The sequence below is a fragment of the Oreochromis aureus genome, linkage group 16 (assembly GCF_013358895.1).
Source record: "Oreochromis aureus strain Israel breed Guangdong linkage group 16, ZZ_aureus, whole genome shotgun sequence".
Lineage (NCBI taxonomy): Eukaryota > Metazoa > Chordata > Actinopteri > Cichliformes > Cichlidae > Oreochromis > Oreochromis aureus.
The window spans coordinates 28,290,219-28,310,700 of record NC_052957.1 but is presented as its reverse complement, the minus strand read 5'-3'; the positions used below and the strand labels follow the sequence as shown (position 1 = coordinate 28,310,700).

At 39.9% G+C, this 20,482-nt stretch overlaps 1 protein-coding gene across 5 annotated transcripts in view; it reads left to right on the top strand.

The window, feature by feature from the left end:
* Positions 1-20,482, top strand: part of man1a2 (mannosidase, alpha, class 1A, member 2) — a 146,494-nt gene that overhangs the window by 35,485 nt on the left and 90,527 nt on the right. For all 5 annotated transcript variants that reach the window (XM_039599971.1, XM_039599968.1, XM_039599969.1 and 2 more), the window contains one exon: positions 15,332-15,428. In XM_039599971.1, coding sequence (XP_039455905.1) covers positions 15,332-15,428 — 97 coding nt within the window. The remainder of the gene's footprint in view (positions 1-15,331; positions 15,429-20,482) is intronic.

The window sequence follows — 20,482 nt, the reverse complement described above, 5'->3', positions numbered from 1 at the left end:
AAGGTTTCAGTGCTCTCCCTCTGCTCTATATCGACAGGCGACAGCTTTCCTAGATGGAAAATGCTCATTTTCAGTTTTTTGGTTTTTTTGGCTCTCCATAGCTGTTGCCACACTTATAATTCATGAGCAGGCGCTGTATTATGGATTTGTGTTCTGTTAATTGCTGGTCTTGACAAAAATGTGAAGATTTAAAACAGGCTAAAGCTGAAGGTATTAATATTATTTGGTGCTTCATTGAACAGGAATACCAGATTATTAAAATCAAATCTAATAGACGAGAATGGGTACTTTTTAAAAAATGCAAATAAAGCATCTTTTTAATTTCCATAAGCACTGCAATTTGGAAATAACATGGTGTTTACTGGTTAACGCTAAAGACTACAATTTTGAGCTTTTGCAGTCCAGCTCAGGGTTTGGCAGTCACAGAAATCGGTCCGATCCAACGTCGTGATTTTTCTGCTTTTTTGACCAGTCATGCTGCTCAGGCTCTTTGTTGCTGCAGAAATAGAAAAGAACTTGCTTTTATGACTTCCAAATGCGTATTTCATTGACACCACCCCCCATCTCCCTACCCCAACATCCAGTAGCTCAGAGCTCTGTGCTCTTTAGCTATTCAGCTAATTATGTGACCCAGACATCAGCGGCCATTAAACCTGTGTCTGGAGATGGAAAGAAAAAAGAAGTGAATGAATTTGACTGTTGACTGTTGCCGTCTATTCCTGTCACATCATGAGGTATTGTTGGCCCAGAGCTGTTGAAATAAGGTGGCTGGAGTTAATAGACTGTGGTTCAAAGGCATTATTCACTTAAAGGAGTACTAAAATTTGTACATTAATAATATTAAAAAACACTACTGCCTCTAGACAGTTTATAGAATAGGATGTCATGAACACTTTAAAGCAAAAGGGTGAAAAACACGATTTGCTTCTTAATCTATAGTACTGTAGCTCCTAGAGATGAGAGACGGGCACAGATGTGAGTTCCAGTTGTTAAGTGATATTAACATGTTGTCACAGTGTCTATGTGCTGAGATGTTACTGTTAAAGAGTTGCTAACACAATGCTCAACATACAAAGGCTTACAGTATCTTACATTTAGGCCTGTAAGTATTTGGACAGTGGATTTGATATCAAAAAATTAAAATGTGATTGAAGCGCAGACTTCCAGGCTTGAAGTCCAGTCCAAAGCGTTTAGCAATTCTGCCCATTTTAATACAGGTTCTATTTTCAGAAGCTCTAATCTAAGTGGACAATAGATTAAACATGAAAATGTTCAGTCAACAATGCAGTATTTTTGGATCATCAGCAGACAATGTACTGTCTGAGGGGCGTAGAAGCGACTGGCGACTTGGCTCAACAGTCGGTCAAATGTGACTGCAGAGCAAAAGCAAACGATTACAGATTTGTGGCTGATATTGGAGGTAGCACCTGTGTGTGTTTCCCTACAGAGCTATGGACTGTGGCTGTAAAGCCCAGATAAATCAATGACCAAAGCAGCCCTCTTTAAGTGCTGTCTAAAAGGTGCAGCTATCCAGGTGCATCGGCCCATAAAGACACAGAAAAGGTTTCCGATGGAGACGTGAAAAATCTGCAATTGAACCCATGAGTGTCCTCTCCTCCATCTCTTGTGTCAAATCTCCGTCTTTCTCACAGGTGTCCTCCCCCAGTCGTGTTTTCAAAGCCTTAATAGTGTTTGGCAGATGGCCTCATATGTTGTCTGCACACTGGGTCTATACTGCAAGTGTGTGTGTTTGTAGCACAGTTGCCTCCGGGGTAGGGCACAGCTTAGCTTTCATCATTCTGTTTCACACTCTCTCTGGCTCTCCAAGTCTTCCCCTCCTCTTGCTCTTAGCCCTCATTCTCTCTTTCTATTTTGATCTTATCATTCTTTTCAATTATTTTTGTTTCCACCTCAGCCTCTTTCTTACTATTAAATCCTTCCCCTTAACACTCAGCTCCTTTATTCAGCATTATTTAAAAGTCTCCTCGAAGGATTCTCCCTCACTGGTAGCTACAAGTCTTAATAAAATCATAAGGATTTCCATATTGATTTGCTGAACAACGGGCACTTCTCATCTTCAGACAACACTGTGTATTATTTGTGTCTAACAGAACAAGTAGGCTAGAGGGAAAGACAGAATCTACACAATATAAACAGGCTTTGTGTTATCTGTGTTTTACTTCCTTTAGACCATGTATTGTGGCTGAGCTACAAGCAGTTTTTTTTTTTTTTTTTTTTTTCTGTTGAGGCAATCATGTTTGGTTGTGTAAGGCTTAATGCTTTCTTGTAACCAGCCTTTTGCAGCAAGAAGTTAAGTGGTGACATTTGACAATCCATCCCTCCAGGAGAAGGCAATATCCACACGATATGTGCGAGCAAATAATAAGGGCAGAAGAAAGGTTTTGAAAAACAGAACACTAATCCAGAGGGGAGAGTGTTGATCATTAAAGCCATTTGTCTTCTATAAATGAAACATAGTAAAACATAAAATCTAAATTCCCCAGTCGCAGAATCATCTCCTGTCAGGACAATGGAAGCAAGCGTCTGGAAAGCTGAGCTCATTAGCAAGAAACATAATTTATATTATAATTCACAGCATAGATTATTTCAACAGCACAATGTTAGCACTGGAGGTAACCATCTTGGAATAAAACACGAGTGCTCCCAGGCTGGAATAATTAGAGCTTTTTCCCTGCTTCGTTATCTGGATGTTACTGCAATGAACCGTATTGGCAGTAAGCACAAGTCTTAGAGGTCCAGGGCCATAGCTGGAGGCAACTCTAAACACACAGGTGGACATGCCTTTGAGAAATAGAAATGGAGGAAAGGTTCTGCCTATTTTGATTTTTTTTTTTTTTAAGGCCAAAGGTTCTGTCAAACTAACTCAGGGACATAGACATTTTGCATCTTTTCCTCTTTTGTTCCTGTGTGTCTTCCTTTTGGTGAATATTGTGCGTACTGCCTTGATTGTCATGTGCCTTTTCCTGATTTGCACCTGTAAGTAACATTACTGTGCTGTTGCTGCTGTCATTTGTTTAGGTTTTGTACAGAAATCATTCATTCATTTCATCTTTTTGGCTTACCTATTTCTGATGTTTTATCCTGGAAAAAAGGATATTCCTCACCAATGGGACCCTCTCCTAGTTTGAGGATCAGAGATCTGATGAGACAGCAGTATTTTGTCACAGCTTTTGTCAGATGTGTTGAGGTCCAGTCACTCATATCACAGTGCAACAATACAAGTAAAGGTTTAGTTTAAATATTAATACTGGCTGAACTGCTTTTCCGCTCCATTAGTAAGGAGAATACTTTGTTTGCTCACAGTCTACAGTAATGTTCTTACATACTAATAAATACTAACCACAATAGGAGAGCTGTAATGGCGTATCAGTGTTAGATTACCCAGAAAGCATTTGAATATCATTACAAGTCACCATTGAAGTTTGGAAAAAGACGACTCTCTTTAATAGAGGTAGAAATCAGAGTAACTCGATGATGATCACTACACAGTGATTTTGTCATACTCAGTACATTGCAGAATGGTCATCTATCATACATTAGATTGTCTATAAATTGGAATTGATTTATCTATTACATTTAAAACCCTTCATGACTTGGCTCCAGGTTGCCTATAGGAATTGCTATGTTGTCATGCCCAGATCATCAAGTTACAAACCCCTGACCACAAACCTTTGTTGGGTCCTAGCCAACCTTTGTTTTTCATAGTTAGGCTTTTCTTTCTTCAGTAATTAATCATGTCATACAGGTATGTGTACATACTGTGCATGTACACAGAATAGTTTAGAGTACTGTACCTTACTGAAAAAATGAAGAGTAACCATGACGATCCCTGACGATGACCTTGTTTTCTTCCTTCCAGCTCCACTTGTCAGTATTGCTTTGCTCTAACTCGTACTTGTTCACTGTCCTGCTACCAGATGAGTGTGAAAAGAATAATTTAAAGTAGTAAGATAAAGCTCGGAGAGTTTTTCTTAAGAAAGGGTACTTTTGAGATTTGTTCACATATAGAAAAGGAAAAAAAATCTACTGCTGTATCACATCTATGTTGCTACTTCATAACTAAAGTTTCCACTCACCAGTAATAGTCGTTTATCGCAAAGCAGTTGTAGCCTTAACCAACAGATTGAACATTCAGATTCTGCTGAACGTTGTCTCAACAATTTTAAAGTTATTGGCCATGTTGTCATGTGCCCTGTTATCCTGAACTGGTTGAATGAAAAATTAAGTGTGTGTTTTCTCCTCTGTCATTTGTTAATCTCACTTGTACTTGTTTCCGGTAAGTTCTGGGAAATTGTTTGTTCCCTCCTACCCCCTCCACTTGCCTATTGGATGGAGACCCAACAGTGGGTCCCAGTGCATTGCCTGAGCTCCTCGGACAGGAACCTGATAACTGTTTCCACCTTACGCTTAAAATCTAAACACAACCAGGCTTTTGCAGTGTGGGCTACTCGGTTTTGGAGGTATGTTATTTACCTTACACAGAGTTTTTTTCTGTCTTTCTTTTGGGTTCCTAATCTGCTATAAACAGTTTTGCTGAAGAAGGTTAAATGGAAGTGTAGGAGTAGCCAATGCTGGTAGTATATGTTCCGCGTTGCTGATTCATTAGCTGATACCTCTGGAAATATCTGATGGTAGAGCATGTCTGTCAGCCAAAACTAAGAGCTTAACTGCACTTTGCTGGAGAGCTGGTGTTGAATACCTTTTATCGGGTGAAAGGCAGAGAGCATCCTGATTGTTTTAAGTACAGGACAGGCATAATGAGCCTCACCAATTAGACCTCAGGTGATGGAGAGAGAGAGACATTGAAAGTGGCAGAGGACAGGCTCGACTTACAATGGTCATCTGTCCCTTTGGGCTGCTGCCACAGTACAACTGCTCTATCTCTAATATTTTTTCCTATCATTTAAACAATAGAAAAGTCTAAATGACAGCAGTTTAATCTTTTCATCTCTTCCCTTCCAGTAAAACCACAGGGCTGACAGTGAAATCTGTTTTTCGCTGTCAGTCATGTGATTCCCCCCCCTCCTTATCTTGTCTGTTTACAAAATATCTGCCTGCCTTTATGTATGTGTGTAACTCGGTTTGATCACTTGTCTTTGTGTGGATATCTTGTGCTTTTACGGATGAGCATCATACATCAAACTGGATTTTTCCCCCCCTAAGAGTGAGCAAGAATGGCAAAAAAACTTTTTTGTACTTTCAGGAAACTGTCTGACATTTCAGAACTGGCTCAATTGATGAACGAGAGGGGTAGAAAGCTGCAACTGGACTGTACTTTCTGTCTCAAAGTGCTTTCTCATGGGGGAATTGTGTGGTTCTCCTCTATGTAAAAGATTGAATTAGGTTGTGATTCTTCAGTCCTTCTCCAAGCTTAGCAATCAGAGAAACATGAATGGAAAAATCTGAGTGTTTTCCTTCAAGCTCCGGTGTCAGCTGTAATCAAGCGTGCACCTGAATCCAGGGCAAACTACCACATCTATGTTGCTACTTCATAATTAAAGTTTCCACTCACCAGTAATTGTCTTTTATCGCAAAGCAATTGTAGCCTTATCTTGGCTTTGTTCACAATAATATTGACTTCATACTCTCTTGAGGATAGAAATAGCACTACAAGGGTGCTAGTACACATCAAACCTATAACGTAAATTTACAGCAAGTGACATTTTATGGATTTTTTCCCCCAAGAAGTATTAGATCTTTCATACTGCTCAAACAAAGGAAAGTATTTTTTTCCAAAACAACCTTTCTGCAGTGGATGCTTTATTTGATATATATTTTATATAAACGTTGCACAAAAAGTAAGAAAATTTGTGTTTGGATAACTTCTGTGTTACTTCTGTAACAATGCTTCGTCTCCTTAATTGGTGCCACATTTGTAAGAAAAATGCATTTGTGGGGTAATTAACAGATTATTCTGTCATTGACTCTTGTTTTGATTTTCTACATCCCAGGTGCTGACTATTAGGTGCCTGATTAGCGCCTGATTAGCAGCACCTGTGAGCATGAACCCTGCAACGTTTGACTGATCTTAATATGGCCCATAGGGCAACTTCAGCCTGGAGTTTTTGCAAAACCAAGACACGCAGCATTATTTGGAGTGAGAGCTAGTATCATCTACAAATTGAAAGCCAAGTTCCATATAACGAAGGATGTACAAGAAGTTGACAAAAAAACAGTTTCCTCACTCTGTCTGCACTTAAGAAGTGTAGGTAGTCGTCTACAGAACTACTATCAAGGTTTGCAGGATGATATGGCTGATGGCTCTCTACCCAGTCAATCCAGAACAGACTGCACACAGCCAATCCCCAGTCTCATCGGGCTACCAGGAGGCCTGGCATGACTTCCTGTTCACCGTCAGACCCAATTGCGCTTGTGTCAGCAACATGTGCGCTGGAATCTGAACATGTGGAGGAACATTATGTTCAGTGATTTGTCCAAATTCTGCCTACAGCAGTTTGCTTGTAAGAGTGGCTTAAACACAAGTGTGGAGACGACACAGAGAACGCCATGCTGTTTGCTGCACCATTAGGGTAACGGCTTGGTGGAGGCAGCATGATGGTGTGGGGCAGCATCTCAGTCATGGGAAAAATGAGGCCTGTCATCATTGGAGACAATCTCAATGCTGAGAGAGATCAGAATGAGATTCTACAAAGAGTGGCAGTCCCATATCTCCACAGTCTGGGGCCAAACTCTGTCCTTCAAGATGAAAACGCTTGCTTACACACAACAGGGTTTATCGGAGACTACCTCCAGAATTTTGGAGTGGAGAGAATGGAATGGACTGCCTGCAGTCCTGACCTCAACTCCGTTGAACTCTTGTGGGATCAGCCTGGGCGTTCTGTTTGTGCCAGAGTTACCAGAACAATCACACTGGCAGACTTGTGACAAATGCCAGGCTGTTGTGGCTGTGGATGATTCTGGTTATCAAATAAATAAACTGTTAAATTGCCAATTGTTTTTTCAATCTTGAATCATTCAGTCCAGTAAATGGCACCAAACAAGCCAATAGCAGAATAAGCTGTTTGGCATCGAAAGAGAAGATTTGGCAAGTTTTTCTTGGGCACAACTCGCATACTCAACTCTGCTGCTCAACCCACAAATGCAAATGTGACACCATTTAAGGGGAAATGACAGGCTTTCCAGCCCTACAACATTTATTGCCAAGAAGCATTGTTAGAGCAAAGAAATAGTCAATAAAACACACATTTCCTTACTGTTTTTCCTTTCCTTAGTTTAGTAGTTGCGCTTATCACAGCAGCTACAAATCACTCAGTAGACAGTTAAAATACAGATTGAAAGCCATTATCCAAGTCATTGTTACAATACACTATGCAGATCATTATGCATTCAAGGGCCTCGCTGCATTGGGTGTGCAGACATCTGCTTACATGGACAAAGCTCCAGAGTGCAAGTGATTACCTGAACTTTCATATTTATTCAGCAGTTCTGCTCTTTAAGAACACTTTGTAAGCACTGCATTTAAATGTGGACAGGATGATGATTCAACATTTCCAGTGCAAAGTGCATTATTGCCCATAACACTAAACCAAAACAGAGCCCACTTTAAAAGACTTTCAGCCACCTGCTCCCAAAACCATCAAGAGAAATGAATCACCAGGTTTCGTGTCGCAAGGAAATGAAATTCTAAGTCAATACAAAAACACAAAGCAGAGATATTAAAATGTTGTGAACTGGTATTGAATCATGAGCAACAACTCCATGACTGACCTCTTCTGTGTGATGTACATTCAATTTGATTAGTCTTGTTCTTGCTAAAGACACGCTTACATAAACAGTATGTTTTTTCACTGTATTTTCATACATTTCTTCAGAGACTGAAGGCTACAGCTCGATTTCATGTATCCACCTGGAAAACACTTTATGTCAGCAGTATGTAGTAAATATTTTGGATGTGAAAATGAGCTGCATGTTCAAATAGTGGAAAATGTTTGCCTCCAAGTTTATCATAAATGGTCACAGTGTCAAGTTCACTCACAGTTCTTTTCCAAGTTTGATGTGGTAAAGCTTAGGCTTGTTTAGCTTGTGTACTTGGTTGATTTAAAAAAATGCAAAAATGGTTAGATAATGTAAAAAGTCCTGATTTATTTGTCCAATATTTACTCTATTCTACACTTAATACTTATGGTGAGTCATCCTCTCCCCTTTAAAATATCTCACTGGAAAATATAATCTTCTTGGTTCTCACCTGTAATCTTAGTCATTTCTTCTAGTTCAGCTTTGATAAAAATTATCAGTATAAAATCCATAAACATCGCAGCTTCTTTATGACTTGAAAATGTTAATATGATGCGTTACCTTTGAAACTGTGAGTTATTTCATATGTTTAGTTATTCATAGGCCATTACTCATTGGTAGTTCCATATGCAAGTGTTAGTCACAACATTAAAACTAGCTGCCTAATAATTTGTACTTTGTTATTATGTCTTTAAACTACAACTCGTGGACAAAGAACTTCTGTGGTTAACCTGGGGTGCCAGGCCTCTGGACTTTTCTAGTGTATTTTTTGGATGTTTGCTTAGATCGAGATGTTTGGAGTTTGGCAAGATCAGCACCTTGAGCTGTTCAGGAAAAGCTTTTGGATTGTTGCTCGTTGTCCTGTTGAGGAAGGCTGCTGCTGTGAGAGGGTGCCATTGTCTTCCCCGTGGACCTGGAAGCCTTACTCTCACTGATAGTCATTTAATTCACTATAATAGAGATAAGGCAAGAGTTTACTAATCTCTACTTGTTGATAAATGCCTTTAATAACTTGCAATCACCACTTGGATTAAAATATGGCTTCTGAGACATGCTCATTGTCTCCTGGAAACATGGCCCCTGTTGATTTTTGTCCAGAGATTGATAGGATTGTCGTCATGATGGGGGAAATTGTTTGATTTGGATGGAGGTTCCATACATAACACAGAGGTAACCATATTATGAGCCACCATCTCTTGAACTCTTGGCTTCAGAGCTGTTTGAAAATAGCCTATCTTGACTTTTTTACTGCCTCAATTTCATGGGGAATTTATTGCCACCCTCTGCTTAAGTGCCACGAATGTATTTACTGCAAGAGGCAATTCAGATGTCACACTCTTACCACCCTAATGCGTCTTCTGAAAGGACTTCCGTTAAGCCAGATAGGAGGCCTCCATGGGGTGAGTTGGAAGGAGATGAGAAAGATGAGGGCAGGCAGATGGGTGCTTTAAATCAGTCAGACTGACTCTGGAGGTCACTCTAAGCAGCACATAACTCTCCAGCTCCCCAAACCACCAAAAGCTTGTCATTGTGTCCTGTTTCTGTGTGAGCTGAGATGATTTTTTTTTTTTTTTTTTTTTTTTTATTATTTTTTTTAACATACATTATTTTTTCCCCAAATAATTGCAAAAGTAATGGCCTTGGTTGCAGCTGCTGGCTAGAAAGAGATTTATGAATATTCCATTGCCCTGTGGTTGTCCATGACTGTACATTGTAATTGTGTTTGTGTGTATGAGACTGCGGCACGTGAGCCATAAAGGGTGTCTGAATGATGGCTGTTGGTACTTTGGGTAAGAAATGGCCACAGGCACATTGTGCTTCTTGTGTAGGGCAGGCACAAACAGCCTACCAGGTTGCCATTGTGAAGGTCATATCTTTTAACACATTGTGTAGCCCCATGAAGATGGAGCCAAACCTGCCTTTCTGACTAAGACAGCTAATTTTCTGATTTGGGGATTTGGATTCTGTGAATAAAGAACATTTAAGAAGACATCGTGTCTTTGGGATAAATTTACAATTTTATGTCTATATATACAATACAGATTGAAATATGTGAACAGTCAGCAGCCAGTCTTAATAATGCCTATTTATCATGAGATCAGGGTTTTATTTTGCATTCTTGACTCTGGAGAAGAATTAAATGCATTACATATTGAGAGATTCCTACAAAGCTGCAGTAATTTATTACATACACTACCAGTCAAAAGTTTGGACACACTTTCTCATTTAATGGTTTTTCTTTATTTTCATGACTATTTACATTGTAGATTCTCACTGAAGGCATCACAACTATGAATGAACACATACAGAATTATGTAGTAAACAAAAAAGTGGGAAATTACTCCAAACATGTTTTATATTTTAGATTCTTCACCCTTTGCTTTGATCACTGCTTTGCACACTCTTGGCATATATGAGGTCGTCCCTGAAATAGTTTTCAACAGTCTTGAAGGAGTTCCCAGAGATGCTGAGCACTTGTTGGCCCTTTTGCCTTCACTCTGCGGTCCATCTCATCCCAAACCATCTCGACTGGGTTTAGGTCAGGTGCAGAAATCCATCACTCTCCTTCTTGGTCAAATAGCCCTTACATAGCCTGGAGGTGTGTTTGGTGTCATTGTCATGTTGAAAAATAAATGATGGTCCAACTAAACACAAACTGGATGGGATGGCATGTCGCTGCAGGATGCTGCTGTAGCCATGCTGTGGCAGTGTGCCTTCAATTTGTATAAATCCTCAACAGTGTCACTAGCAAAGCACCCCCACACCATCACAGCTCCTCCTCCATGCTTCACGGTGGGAACCATGCGTGTAGAGACTATCCGTTCACCTTTTCTGCGTCCCACAAAGGCGGCTGGAACCAAAGATCTCAAATTTGGACTCATCAGACCAAAGCACAGATTTCCATCAGGTTTTCATCAGATGTCCATTCCTTATGTTTCTTGGTCCAAACAAATCTCTTCTGCTTGTTGCTTTTCCTTAGTAGTGGTTTATTAGCAGCTATTTGAACATTAAGGCCTGATTCACACACTCTCCTCTGAACAGTTTATCTAGTTCCTAAAGTAATGATGGACTGTCGTTTCTCTTTACTTAGCTGATTGGTTCTTGCCATAATATGAAATCTAACATTTGTCAAAAAGGGCTGTCAACCTAACTTCTGCACAACACAGCTGATGCTCCCAAACCCATTAAGAAGGCACGAAATAAGCTCTGACAAGGCACACCTGTGAAGTGAAACCATTTCAGGTGGCTACATCATGAAGGTCACTGAGAGAAGGCCAAGGGTTTGCAGCGTAGTCAACAAAGCCAAGGGTGGCTACTTTCAGGAATCTAAAATATATAAGACATATTGATTAATGTTTTCTTTGCTACATAATTGCATATATCTTTCTTCTTATATTTGATGTCTTCAGTATGTATCTACAATGTAGAAAGTAGTAAAAATAAAGAAAAACCATTAAATTAGAAGGTTTTGACTGGTAGTGTATCTCACAGTGGAACATTTTCTCACCATTTGCTTTAACCTTTTAAATCCTTTTACGCTTCGGACTGCTTTTTACATTTTTTTTTGTCCTCAACCAAAATGGAAAGACAAATCTTTTTTGTGGGCTGGCCAAATAAATTCCTCAAATGAGAAATACCACTGCCTTTTCCATCGAACCCTGCACCGTGTGTGAGACTTCACTTTTTACTTTCGAGCTCATCAGTTGATAGGGTGTGGGAGGGAAAGAGAGGTTTTTAATCTCTCTCTGGCTCTGACCTTAATAACACAGGGCCACTCCTGGGCTGCCAGTTCATTCCAAAGTGAGCTGGAGTGTATAATGTTGCATGATTAATACTTTTGCAGTTGCAGTATAGAAACTGGGAAGCATGAAAATAAGCAAAACACTGTAGAGGGCGATAATAAAAACCTTCAGTCACAGGCTTCCCGATCCTTAGGCACAGAACACAACAAGACACGATTTTAATAAGTTGGTCTTCAGACACTGAAACCATGTGTGAATGTGTGTTTCCACATGCAGTTGAAATGGGGACAAGCTGCCTTACTGAGATGAGTGTGCTGATTGATGATGATCCAGTTTATGACTAATGACTTTTTAATTTTTTTAAAAAATGGCCTGGATTTGGAAAAATAAGGAGAAATTGTCAGTAGATTGTTTCTAAAAATTCTCTATACTACAAGTGAGCGCTTCGATCACTGGCTAATGTAGTCATTCAGATATAATAAGTGCTACTGTCTTCCTATATTGGTATTCTGGATTGACGTGCCATATCTTGATACATGTCAAGGGATGCTGATACACCAAATATCAGTATTTTAATAAATACATTTAAATAGTTGAATGAATACTATGAACAAGAGGGCTCATCCCATGCACAGCCATCCTGAGATGATGTTAGTTGAGCAGACTTGCATGAAATCTGCTCGACTCAAAGAGCATCCAAGACTGGGCACACTTAGCTTTCAGCAAGTTATCAGTTAATTGCTGCATTATCAGAAACAGATTGCACATAATTGCCAACTTGACCTCATTAGTTGCAGACTGTGCCAAACATTTATGGCAGGTTTTGGTTGCAGTATTGGTATACTTTATAATGCCATTTTGTAGCAAAAACAATAACCAAGTAAGATAACATTATCTGTTTATTTTATTGGATAAAATAAATATTGACAGTCTAACTTTGAGGACATAATTTACATGTTAAGCTGATAAATTGCAATGTACCGGTATGTTGTTGCAATACTCAGCATATCGCAAAAATCGCAATAATAATTGATCGTGAGTGAAGACATTTTCTGATGAGCTGTTTTCAAGTGACAAACGCAAAACATTTTCCTCCTCGTTTCTAAACTCTGCTGCGCTCTCATTCCACTCTTGGAAAAAGAGATTTTTAATCTGTGAGATGTTTACTTGGACAGATAACGTATATAAATAAATAAAACACTTATGTCCTACCCCTTGCATCATCTTGCAGGTTTCAGTTTTCTGCCTTCAGCAGAAAAAAGAAAAAACAATGCAACAACAAACACATCAGGCTGTTATACCTGGATAAATGCTATATTTTTCTGCATTTTCTGAAGTAGTTTGTTCTTCAGACCTGGCAGAACAAAAAAGCAGTAGGATGTTTACCAAGTCATGACAAGTACTAATGAGGCAGGATCTGGGAGACTTGCAGATAGTAAGATTCAGCCTAGACTCCAAATGAGAAAGCTACAAATTTATACTTTTTATAGGGGGAAAAATCCTCTTATCTTGTAAGTAATGGTTTAAGCAAAACGCCGTTGTCCAATAAAAAAAACTTATGAAAACATTAGCTTGTCCATTCGTTACAGCTCAAATTGAGGAGTTGGAGGGGGGAAAAAGCAAAATAGCATAGAAATGGGTTTTTAAAACTAAAAGTATATTCAAGATAATAATGAGTATTAGCAGCTGCCACAGAAAAGATGTTGAATCATGTGAAAAAACAGCGTTGTGTTTCTACTGGGTTCTACTGGGCCTGAGTTGAACAGGCTCCCTTTATCCTACACCACAAGCTGTTGGATGTCTCCACACTCCCAGATGTAGTAATTCACAGTGCGTACTAACTGAAAAGAGAAGTAATCACCAGCAGCACTGACTAGAGGTAAAGACGTGTGTCACAGCACATTTTGTGGAGGAATCTTTGGTGCAGTGTGGGTGTGAACACAGTGTATTTACCCAAACATACCCTTTGTTGCACAGTTTATCACGGTGTCAGATGCTTTGTGTTCAGTTTGGCTTAAACACTGAACTTTTTCATGTTTTCTGGTATGAAATTGGTATTTGTGATACTTGTAAGTTCTTAAAAAAGTGTCCGTGAACAGATTAATTCCAGCAACACTTGAAGTGTGGAAAGAACATGGATAATTTAACAGAATTTCCTACTCCCTACTCTGAACTACATAGTACAACATAAAGCCAAATAATAATAATAATGATGTCTTTGGTGCTAATAGCCACCTTCTAGCATCTTGCAGTGCCCTTTCATAGGGATATTGATGAATACAGGTCACAGGAGTGTTCATTTTGGCTGCTAATTCCTCTCTGCAGCAAATTACTGGGGAGCTTTACTTCTGATTGTAGAGTGCATCAGCCACTGGGTCAGTGCAAGCCAATCCACCCCCTTCCCCCCAATCCTTTGCATGTATCTCCCAAGATACTGTGATGGCAAGCGGTAGCTGTCAGAATCAATCACTGAATTTTGTAGCCTAATGTCCAATTAGTATTCCAAGGTCCTTTAAATAAGCAGTTTGTCAACATTGTCAAGCTCCCCGCACTGCAGCGCTTGTCCTTGGCATATGGGCCAATCAGAATTTGATGAAGCGTCCAATCAACACATATCAGAGGGAGTCAGCCAACGTTTAAGTGTCCATGTCCTGGTGCGTATTAATTTGATTTATAATCCTCGGTGCGTGAACGGAGTGCGTCATGGAAAGCCACGAAGCCAAGAACACAATGAAACTCCTGGCCCTTGTCTTTATTAGCTTGGCTGCATGCCTGCTCCAAGGAGAGAGAAAGTTGGAAGAGGATTTGGATGCTCATCTGCACATGGTGGCATAAAGAGGCAGGCTGTTGGACAGAGAGGGAAACTGGCGTAGCTTGGTGGCCGTAAAATGACAGGTCTATGTTTTATGGGCCAGGGATGCACTTTGTCATTTTTGTAAATTTTGTAGCTTGTAGTTGGGGAAACCCAAGCTTTGAATTGGTATTGGGAAGAGCTCTACATCTTAGTCACTTTGTCAAAACCGAGATTGTCATTAACCAGAATAAGGTAACAGTCATGTAGACAGACTGCAACAGAGGGGAAGAAATCAGCAGATATCCATAAAAATGAGACAGTGATATACAATACACAGCCACATGGACAGGAAAAGTGCCTTTTTTCTTTTTTCTTTTAGGTTGTCGATGCCACAATGTAAGAGTTGCGAAGGGGGGGGAGAAATGTTTTGAAATGGATAGAGAGCAGCACTGCTTCAGTAAAAGCTGGCACTCTTTCCTCCCTTGGCTGTGTCATCTTCTCTGTTTGCCCTGGAGCGCCTCTTCACAGCATCAGCCTCCATGTCAGGGCTCATCTCCCAATCTCTTGCTCTTTTTATCCTCCTTCCCCTCCCTGAGTCTCCTCTTTTCCAGCCTCTTTTCAAAGCTCATATGAAAAGTAGAGTCTTATTCTGCTCTGTCCAGTAGACCGATGTCTGTATGATTGGCTGAAAGGAAGTAATGCAATATAATGATATATAGAGAGAAGACGAGGCTTTGCCATTGGGCCTGTGTGTAGAAAAACATTATTGTTTTGCATTGAATTGATTGGTGGATTTCACGTTCCTATGACAACTAACCCAGGCTACAACAGCTGCTGTAAATAAACCAATGTAATTCTCAAATGCAAATTATATTAGTGCAACTTGAAATCATACCACCATGATGACTGTATGATTGTGTCCCTTTTGTTTTTTTGTGACAGTGATGTCACACATGTCAGAGGACTTTGCTTCTTCTAACATACTGTTGTTTTTTTTTTGTTTTTGTTTTTTTTTAAGATGATGAAACATGCCTGGGACAGCTACAGACAGTACGGCTGGGGTCACAACGAGCTGAAGCCCATCGCCAAGAAAGGACATTCCACAAATATCTTTGGTAAGCCAGATACTGCCGCCTTTACCCATCGGCAGTTTGCTCACACAGTCATAAGTCGCACTTGGATGCATGCGTGATGTGCACACACACACCATCTTCCTAACACTCAGACAAACACACACAGCTCGTTCTCTTGTGGACAAGGTCATGCGATAGTGCCTCCAGCAGGATGCATATCACATTAGGGGAAAAAAATATTTGCAAACATGAGCATAAGATCGCTGAGGCTGCAACAAGAGGATGCACGTGACGAACAGGAGAAATCTAAATGTATTTGAGATACTGCAGATATTTAACAAGTCGTTATTTAGTGCATAAATCTGCACTTTGTTAGTGAGCAATAAACTCAAATAATCTCACTGTTGGGCTAACACTCTAATGTGTCAGCCTTATCACAGTAAAGTTGTAGTGTTAGGTTTAAAATTAGACGGTGTAGCTGATAATGCTTGGTGAGAAATTCTTTTTTGTACAAGGAGAGACATTTGCGGTTTGTTTATTGGTATGCACCTCTTTATCTGCCATCTATGATGATCACAATGATCCAGCAACTTCAGCTGCACTCGTTGTAGTTGAACATTTCTCACATTTTCAAAACATTAACAACATTACCTGCTGTTCAAGAAATTCTGCTCAAATTAAATATGTTTTACAGATTCATATCAAATGTTAAAATGACTGAATTATGGCTTAAACTATCTATCTCTATATATCTATATGTTTGGAAGTCTGTGAAGTCTTTCTTTTTTGGTCTCTGCCAGCACTTGTACAAAAATATCTGGCTCCTCAGCAGTTAATGCTCCACTCTCTGCCTGTCTGCTGCTTGCTGTGTAGTCTGGAGTGTACAGAGGCTTTTTAGAACTTCTTGACTGAGAAGGGCCGCTCACTAAGAGCTGCGACAATTAACCAAAACACTAAAGTTGCAGGCTAGACAGGCTATGCAGGGGGCTGAAACTCACTGTAAAGCTCCTTCGGGCAGATGGGAGCTGATAAATTTTGGCTGTGAATAGTCTGCAAGTTCATAACTATGCAAACTTTAAGTGCTCGTATTATGCTCAGTTGCAGATTTATCATTTTATTTTGGGATCTGTTTGGATGCTTGTTCAGAAAATGTATTTTTTTTTTACTCCTGTTGTCTGTTGCAATGGCTCTTCATATCCTGTACCAGAAATGCTCAGTTTTAGCTTCTGTCTCTTAAAAACCTCCTCCCTAAAAGCACAGATTGCTTTGATTGGCCTGGCTAATTTGACCTGTTGGTTATACACTGTAAATCTATTAGTGCGAGTGCAGCCCAGCTAACTGAGTCCTCAGTTCCCTGAGAGCTCAGAGAGCACAAAGGTTCTTGAGTTCATTCTTGTAACAAATACAATATTTATACTGACTTAGCTCGTGGCTGAGGCATTTTAAAAAACAGAAGCTGCTGAAATGAAGAAATAATAACAGTTTTAAATAACCAGTGCACAGTTAAGATGGAATTTTTGTCAGCAAGGTTGTCCAAATTTGTGATATAGAAAATGTTACTGGTATCTTTATGAACCAAAAGTTCTGAAAATAGTTCTCTTAATTGATAAATGGGCAAAATAATTGCGCTAGCAAAGCTGTTTTTCATACGTGCTCATATTTGATGTTGCTGTACAGCATTTGTACATTTGTGAATCCTTTGGAGCTATGAAGATCTCTCATTTTAATATGTATAAAAATGGTCAGATCTTTATGTGAGTCAGTTTTAACTTGTAACAACAACAGTTTGGTGCTCAAGGTGGAGGCTGGAAAAGTAGTGTATTTGTGTACTATGGGTGCCCCTGAGCTTTTTTGATACAGTGTGTAATTCAGTCTTCTCTTCAGTGCTGAAAGCCACCCAAGCTCAGAGTCAGCAAATCAAACCCAAGCCTCTACCATGCTTTAGAAATGAAATATGTTTCTGTTGCAGCCAGAATGTTAGAAATATATGTGTAGCATTTTCAGGCTTCTTGCATTTCTACAGTTTTGCTATGGCCACTTCAAACTGCCTGTGTGCTATTAGTTTTTTCAGATAGAGCATGTCCACAGTTATCTTAGGTGGCCACATTCTGTCAGTAATCAATGGAGAAATCCAGGTTATTCCAAAGGGTTCCCAAGCTTTTTCTTGTACCTCCTTGTGTTGTTAGTCAGTTGCATGTCTTTGTCTGTGGTCTATGGCTTTCAGAGTCGATGAAGTAGGCACACAGCTACCCAGAGCTATACAGCCCTCTGTCACAGCTTTGTAAAGAAGAGGCAATTAGCACATAACCTGCTAAATAATAGCTGGATGGAATGACTGTGTAGGCTGCAGCCTTTGCCTTGGTGTCGTCTCCTTTCTCCTGTTTGATTCATTTGAATTATGAAAGTAAATGGTGAAAAGATGAGGAGAGCTATGGTTAATATTGATAGATGTGTTAGTAATAATCACTGCCAATAATCATACGCAAAATCTCATTTAGGTCGTTGGATACTGTGAGCTTATACCTGTGAAAATGTGGCTTTATGCTTGTTTATCTGTTTGAGTTGCCAGCTTGACTTGTGTGTTGGTGCTAATGTTGCTGGATGTGTGCGTTTATGTGCGTGTGTGTGGTGTGAGGGCGCATGCTTATGAGGCGTTTGTGTCAAATTGGAACGTTCCGTCTGGCAAATTGGCCGGAGGCGCCTCTGTTATTTTATGAGCTGCTGCTAAATGGTAGATAGATGCTGTTTGTGTGTGTGCGCACTTCCATTTGTTAGTATTCATGTGTGTCTGACTGTTCATCTGCAGCATGTCCTTTTGTGTTTTATCATTGTGTCTGTCTGGGTGGTTTTCCCCTGCCGCCTTGTAATAGCTGACTCTGGATAGATGCAGGTTATTATTCACTGGGTGGCCAATAAAATACAAGCAAGACACAAGGCAAAATCAAGCATTGCGCTCCTCACAAAACACACTTCCATTATTGATGAGGCGTATCCTGTCTTCTTACAGGCGGTATTGATTGTGTTTTGGTGTGGTTTGAAAAGAGTGCAGAATGCAAAAAGAAAAAGCAGTATTTGAGAGATGCAGTGGACCTCCTGCTGTGTTAGCTATTACTAACATTGACTGCTTTTAACACGGGGGACTCAGACATCCAAAAAGTCTGGCTGACTGGATGAAAATAGTGTGAGTTATGGATTTAAACCACGTTCATATTTTGCTAGACCCTGATGCACTGCACGTTGGGATAAAAAGTACCCCTTTGCATTTCTTTAAACTTGAATTCTGAACCTGACTTTTTGACTGGAGGGCAATGTGGAAAGATTTCTCATCTCCGACCAAGCGAGCGCAGCGTCGTCTTGTGTCAGGCTAGAAATGAGAAGCCTTCTGTTCCCGACAAAAGCATTACATACACAACAGTTTGTATACAGCTTGCTTCTATTTAACATGCCCTCCATGCAGCTGTTAAAAGAAAATGCGTAAAGCTCTTTGTGCTCACTGCATGCCTTCCAGCTCAGCCCTAATCTGTCCTGAGAGAAGAGGGCTGGCCAGAATGGTAACAAGTGGACCAGGGCTCCCATTGTGCCTTAGATAACCTTGTCTCCTCTGCCTCGCGCTGATGCTGATGTGTTTATTTTTCCACCCTATTCTGTTGAGATGAGCTGAGTTGATTTTTGAGTTTAGATCCAAACACAGTTCAAGCCACTATAACTCATGACCTTTCTGTAAGACAAAAGTAGCAAATACACTGGATTTTTTTTAGTCTACTACTACTATATGCCTGTGCTTAATACTAGTAAAACAGAACAAAACTGAATTAGAAATTTAAAATATATATATGCTAATATTAATGTTTTCTGTGAAATTTTTAACATTTTTTTAAAATCACTGTTTCTATTTTCTTCTGCCCAACTGCTTTGTGTGGCAGACTATACAGGTGATACTGCCCCCATAGCTTCCTCTAGTGTATTGCAGTTACAAACATGCATTTGCGTGGTATTAGTATACGACACATTGACAGTGTAAATGTCGATTATTTGTTGTAGTCGACGTCATCGATGATGCCAACGAATTGTTGTAGCCCTACTTGCAGTAGAAGTTTAGGAGTGTTGTTTCTTAGGGTTGCTACTTTCTGTAGATTTAATTTGTGGCTTTTTGAAGTAATTTCAGCGGCTTTAGTTGCGTCTTGCGACACGCAAGGGAGTTCAGTGGTGAGCCTGAGGCCTGCCATCCATACTCTGTCCTAGTGGCTGTTATTGCTTTATTGGTTTTGCAGTCCAGCGATTTTCATCTAAACCTGCAAGTGGAGATTTGCTCACATCTCATCCCCATGGCTTTTTCCCAGCGGCAGTTTGACACGCTCACAGTAAATGATATTACAGACAGCCTCAGGCATGTTGTTGCTAGAGGCCTGTTAGGTTGGAGGCGATGGGGATGATGCAAAGCGGGGATGATTCTTGGACACCTGGCTCCACTGTCAGCTCAGTACTGGAGAGAGCTGCCTCATTATTCATGGCATGCTTTTTCCATTACAAGATTACTTTGGTTGTTTGCCCACAGAGATGATCTGTCACTTTAAACTCAGTTTTCAACAACACACTCTCTGTTGTAAGCTCAAAAGCATTTGGTACTGTTTCTACTTTTTCCTGTGTCTCTTTGTTTTGCTGCTTTTCTTATTGGCATTAAAGCTCGTAAATTACTCCATTCAACTAAAGCAAAAAAATAAATTATTACAGGATTTTCAGTATATGAGTCATTTTGGGGGGGTTAGAAGAAGTCTACATCTGATTATCTACAGGCCCTCTGTGTACCAGTAGGTTCTCTTTGGCTTCAGTCACTTTCAGAATCCTGTAAAAATACCAGATCAAACCCTACTTTGATTTCAAGCTTTACTAATCAGTAGACTCAGCTGTGTAATCTTCTGTAGAGCTACTGGATTTTCATTCCTTCTCACAATATCTCTGCAGGGTTTGTGTGGATGATGTAATGACCATGAAGTTCACTTTCACTCAGTGTCATATTACTTTACTGTTGCTTACATGTCTTTATGTGATGGCTTCATGATCAGTAAGCAAAAGAACATATTTATATGCAGATAATA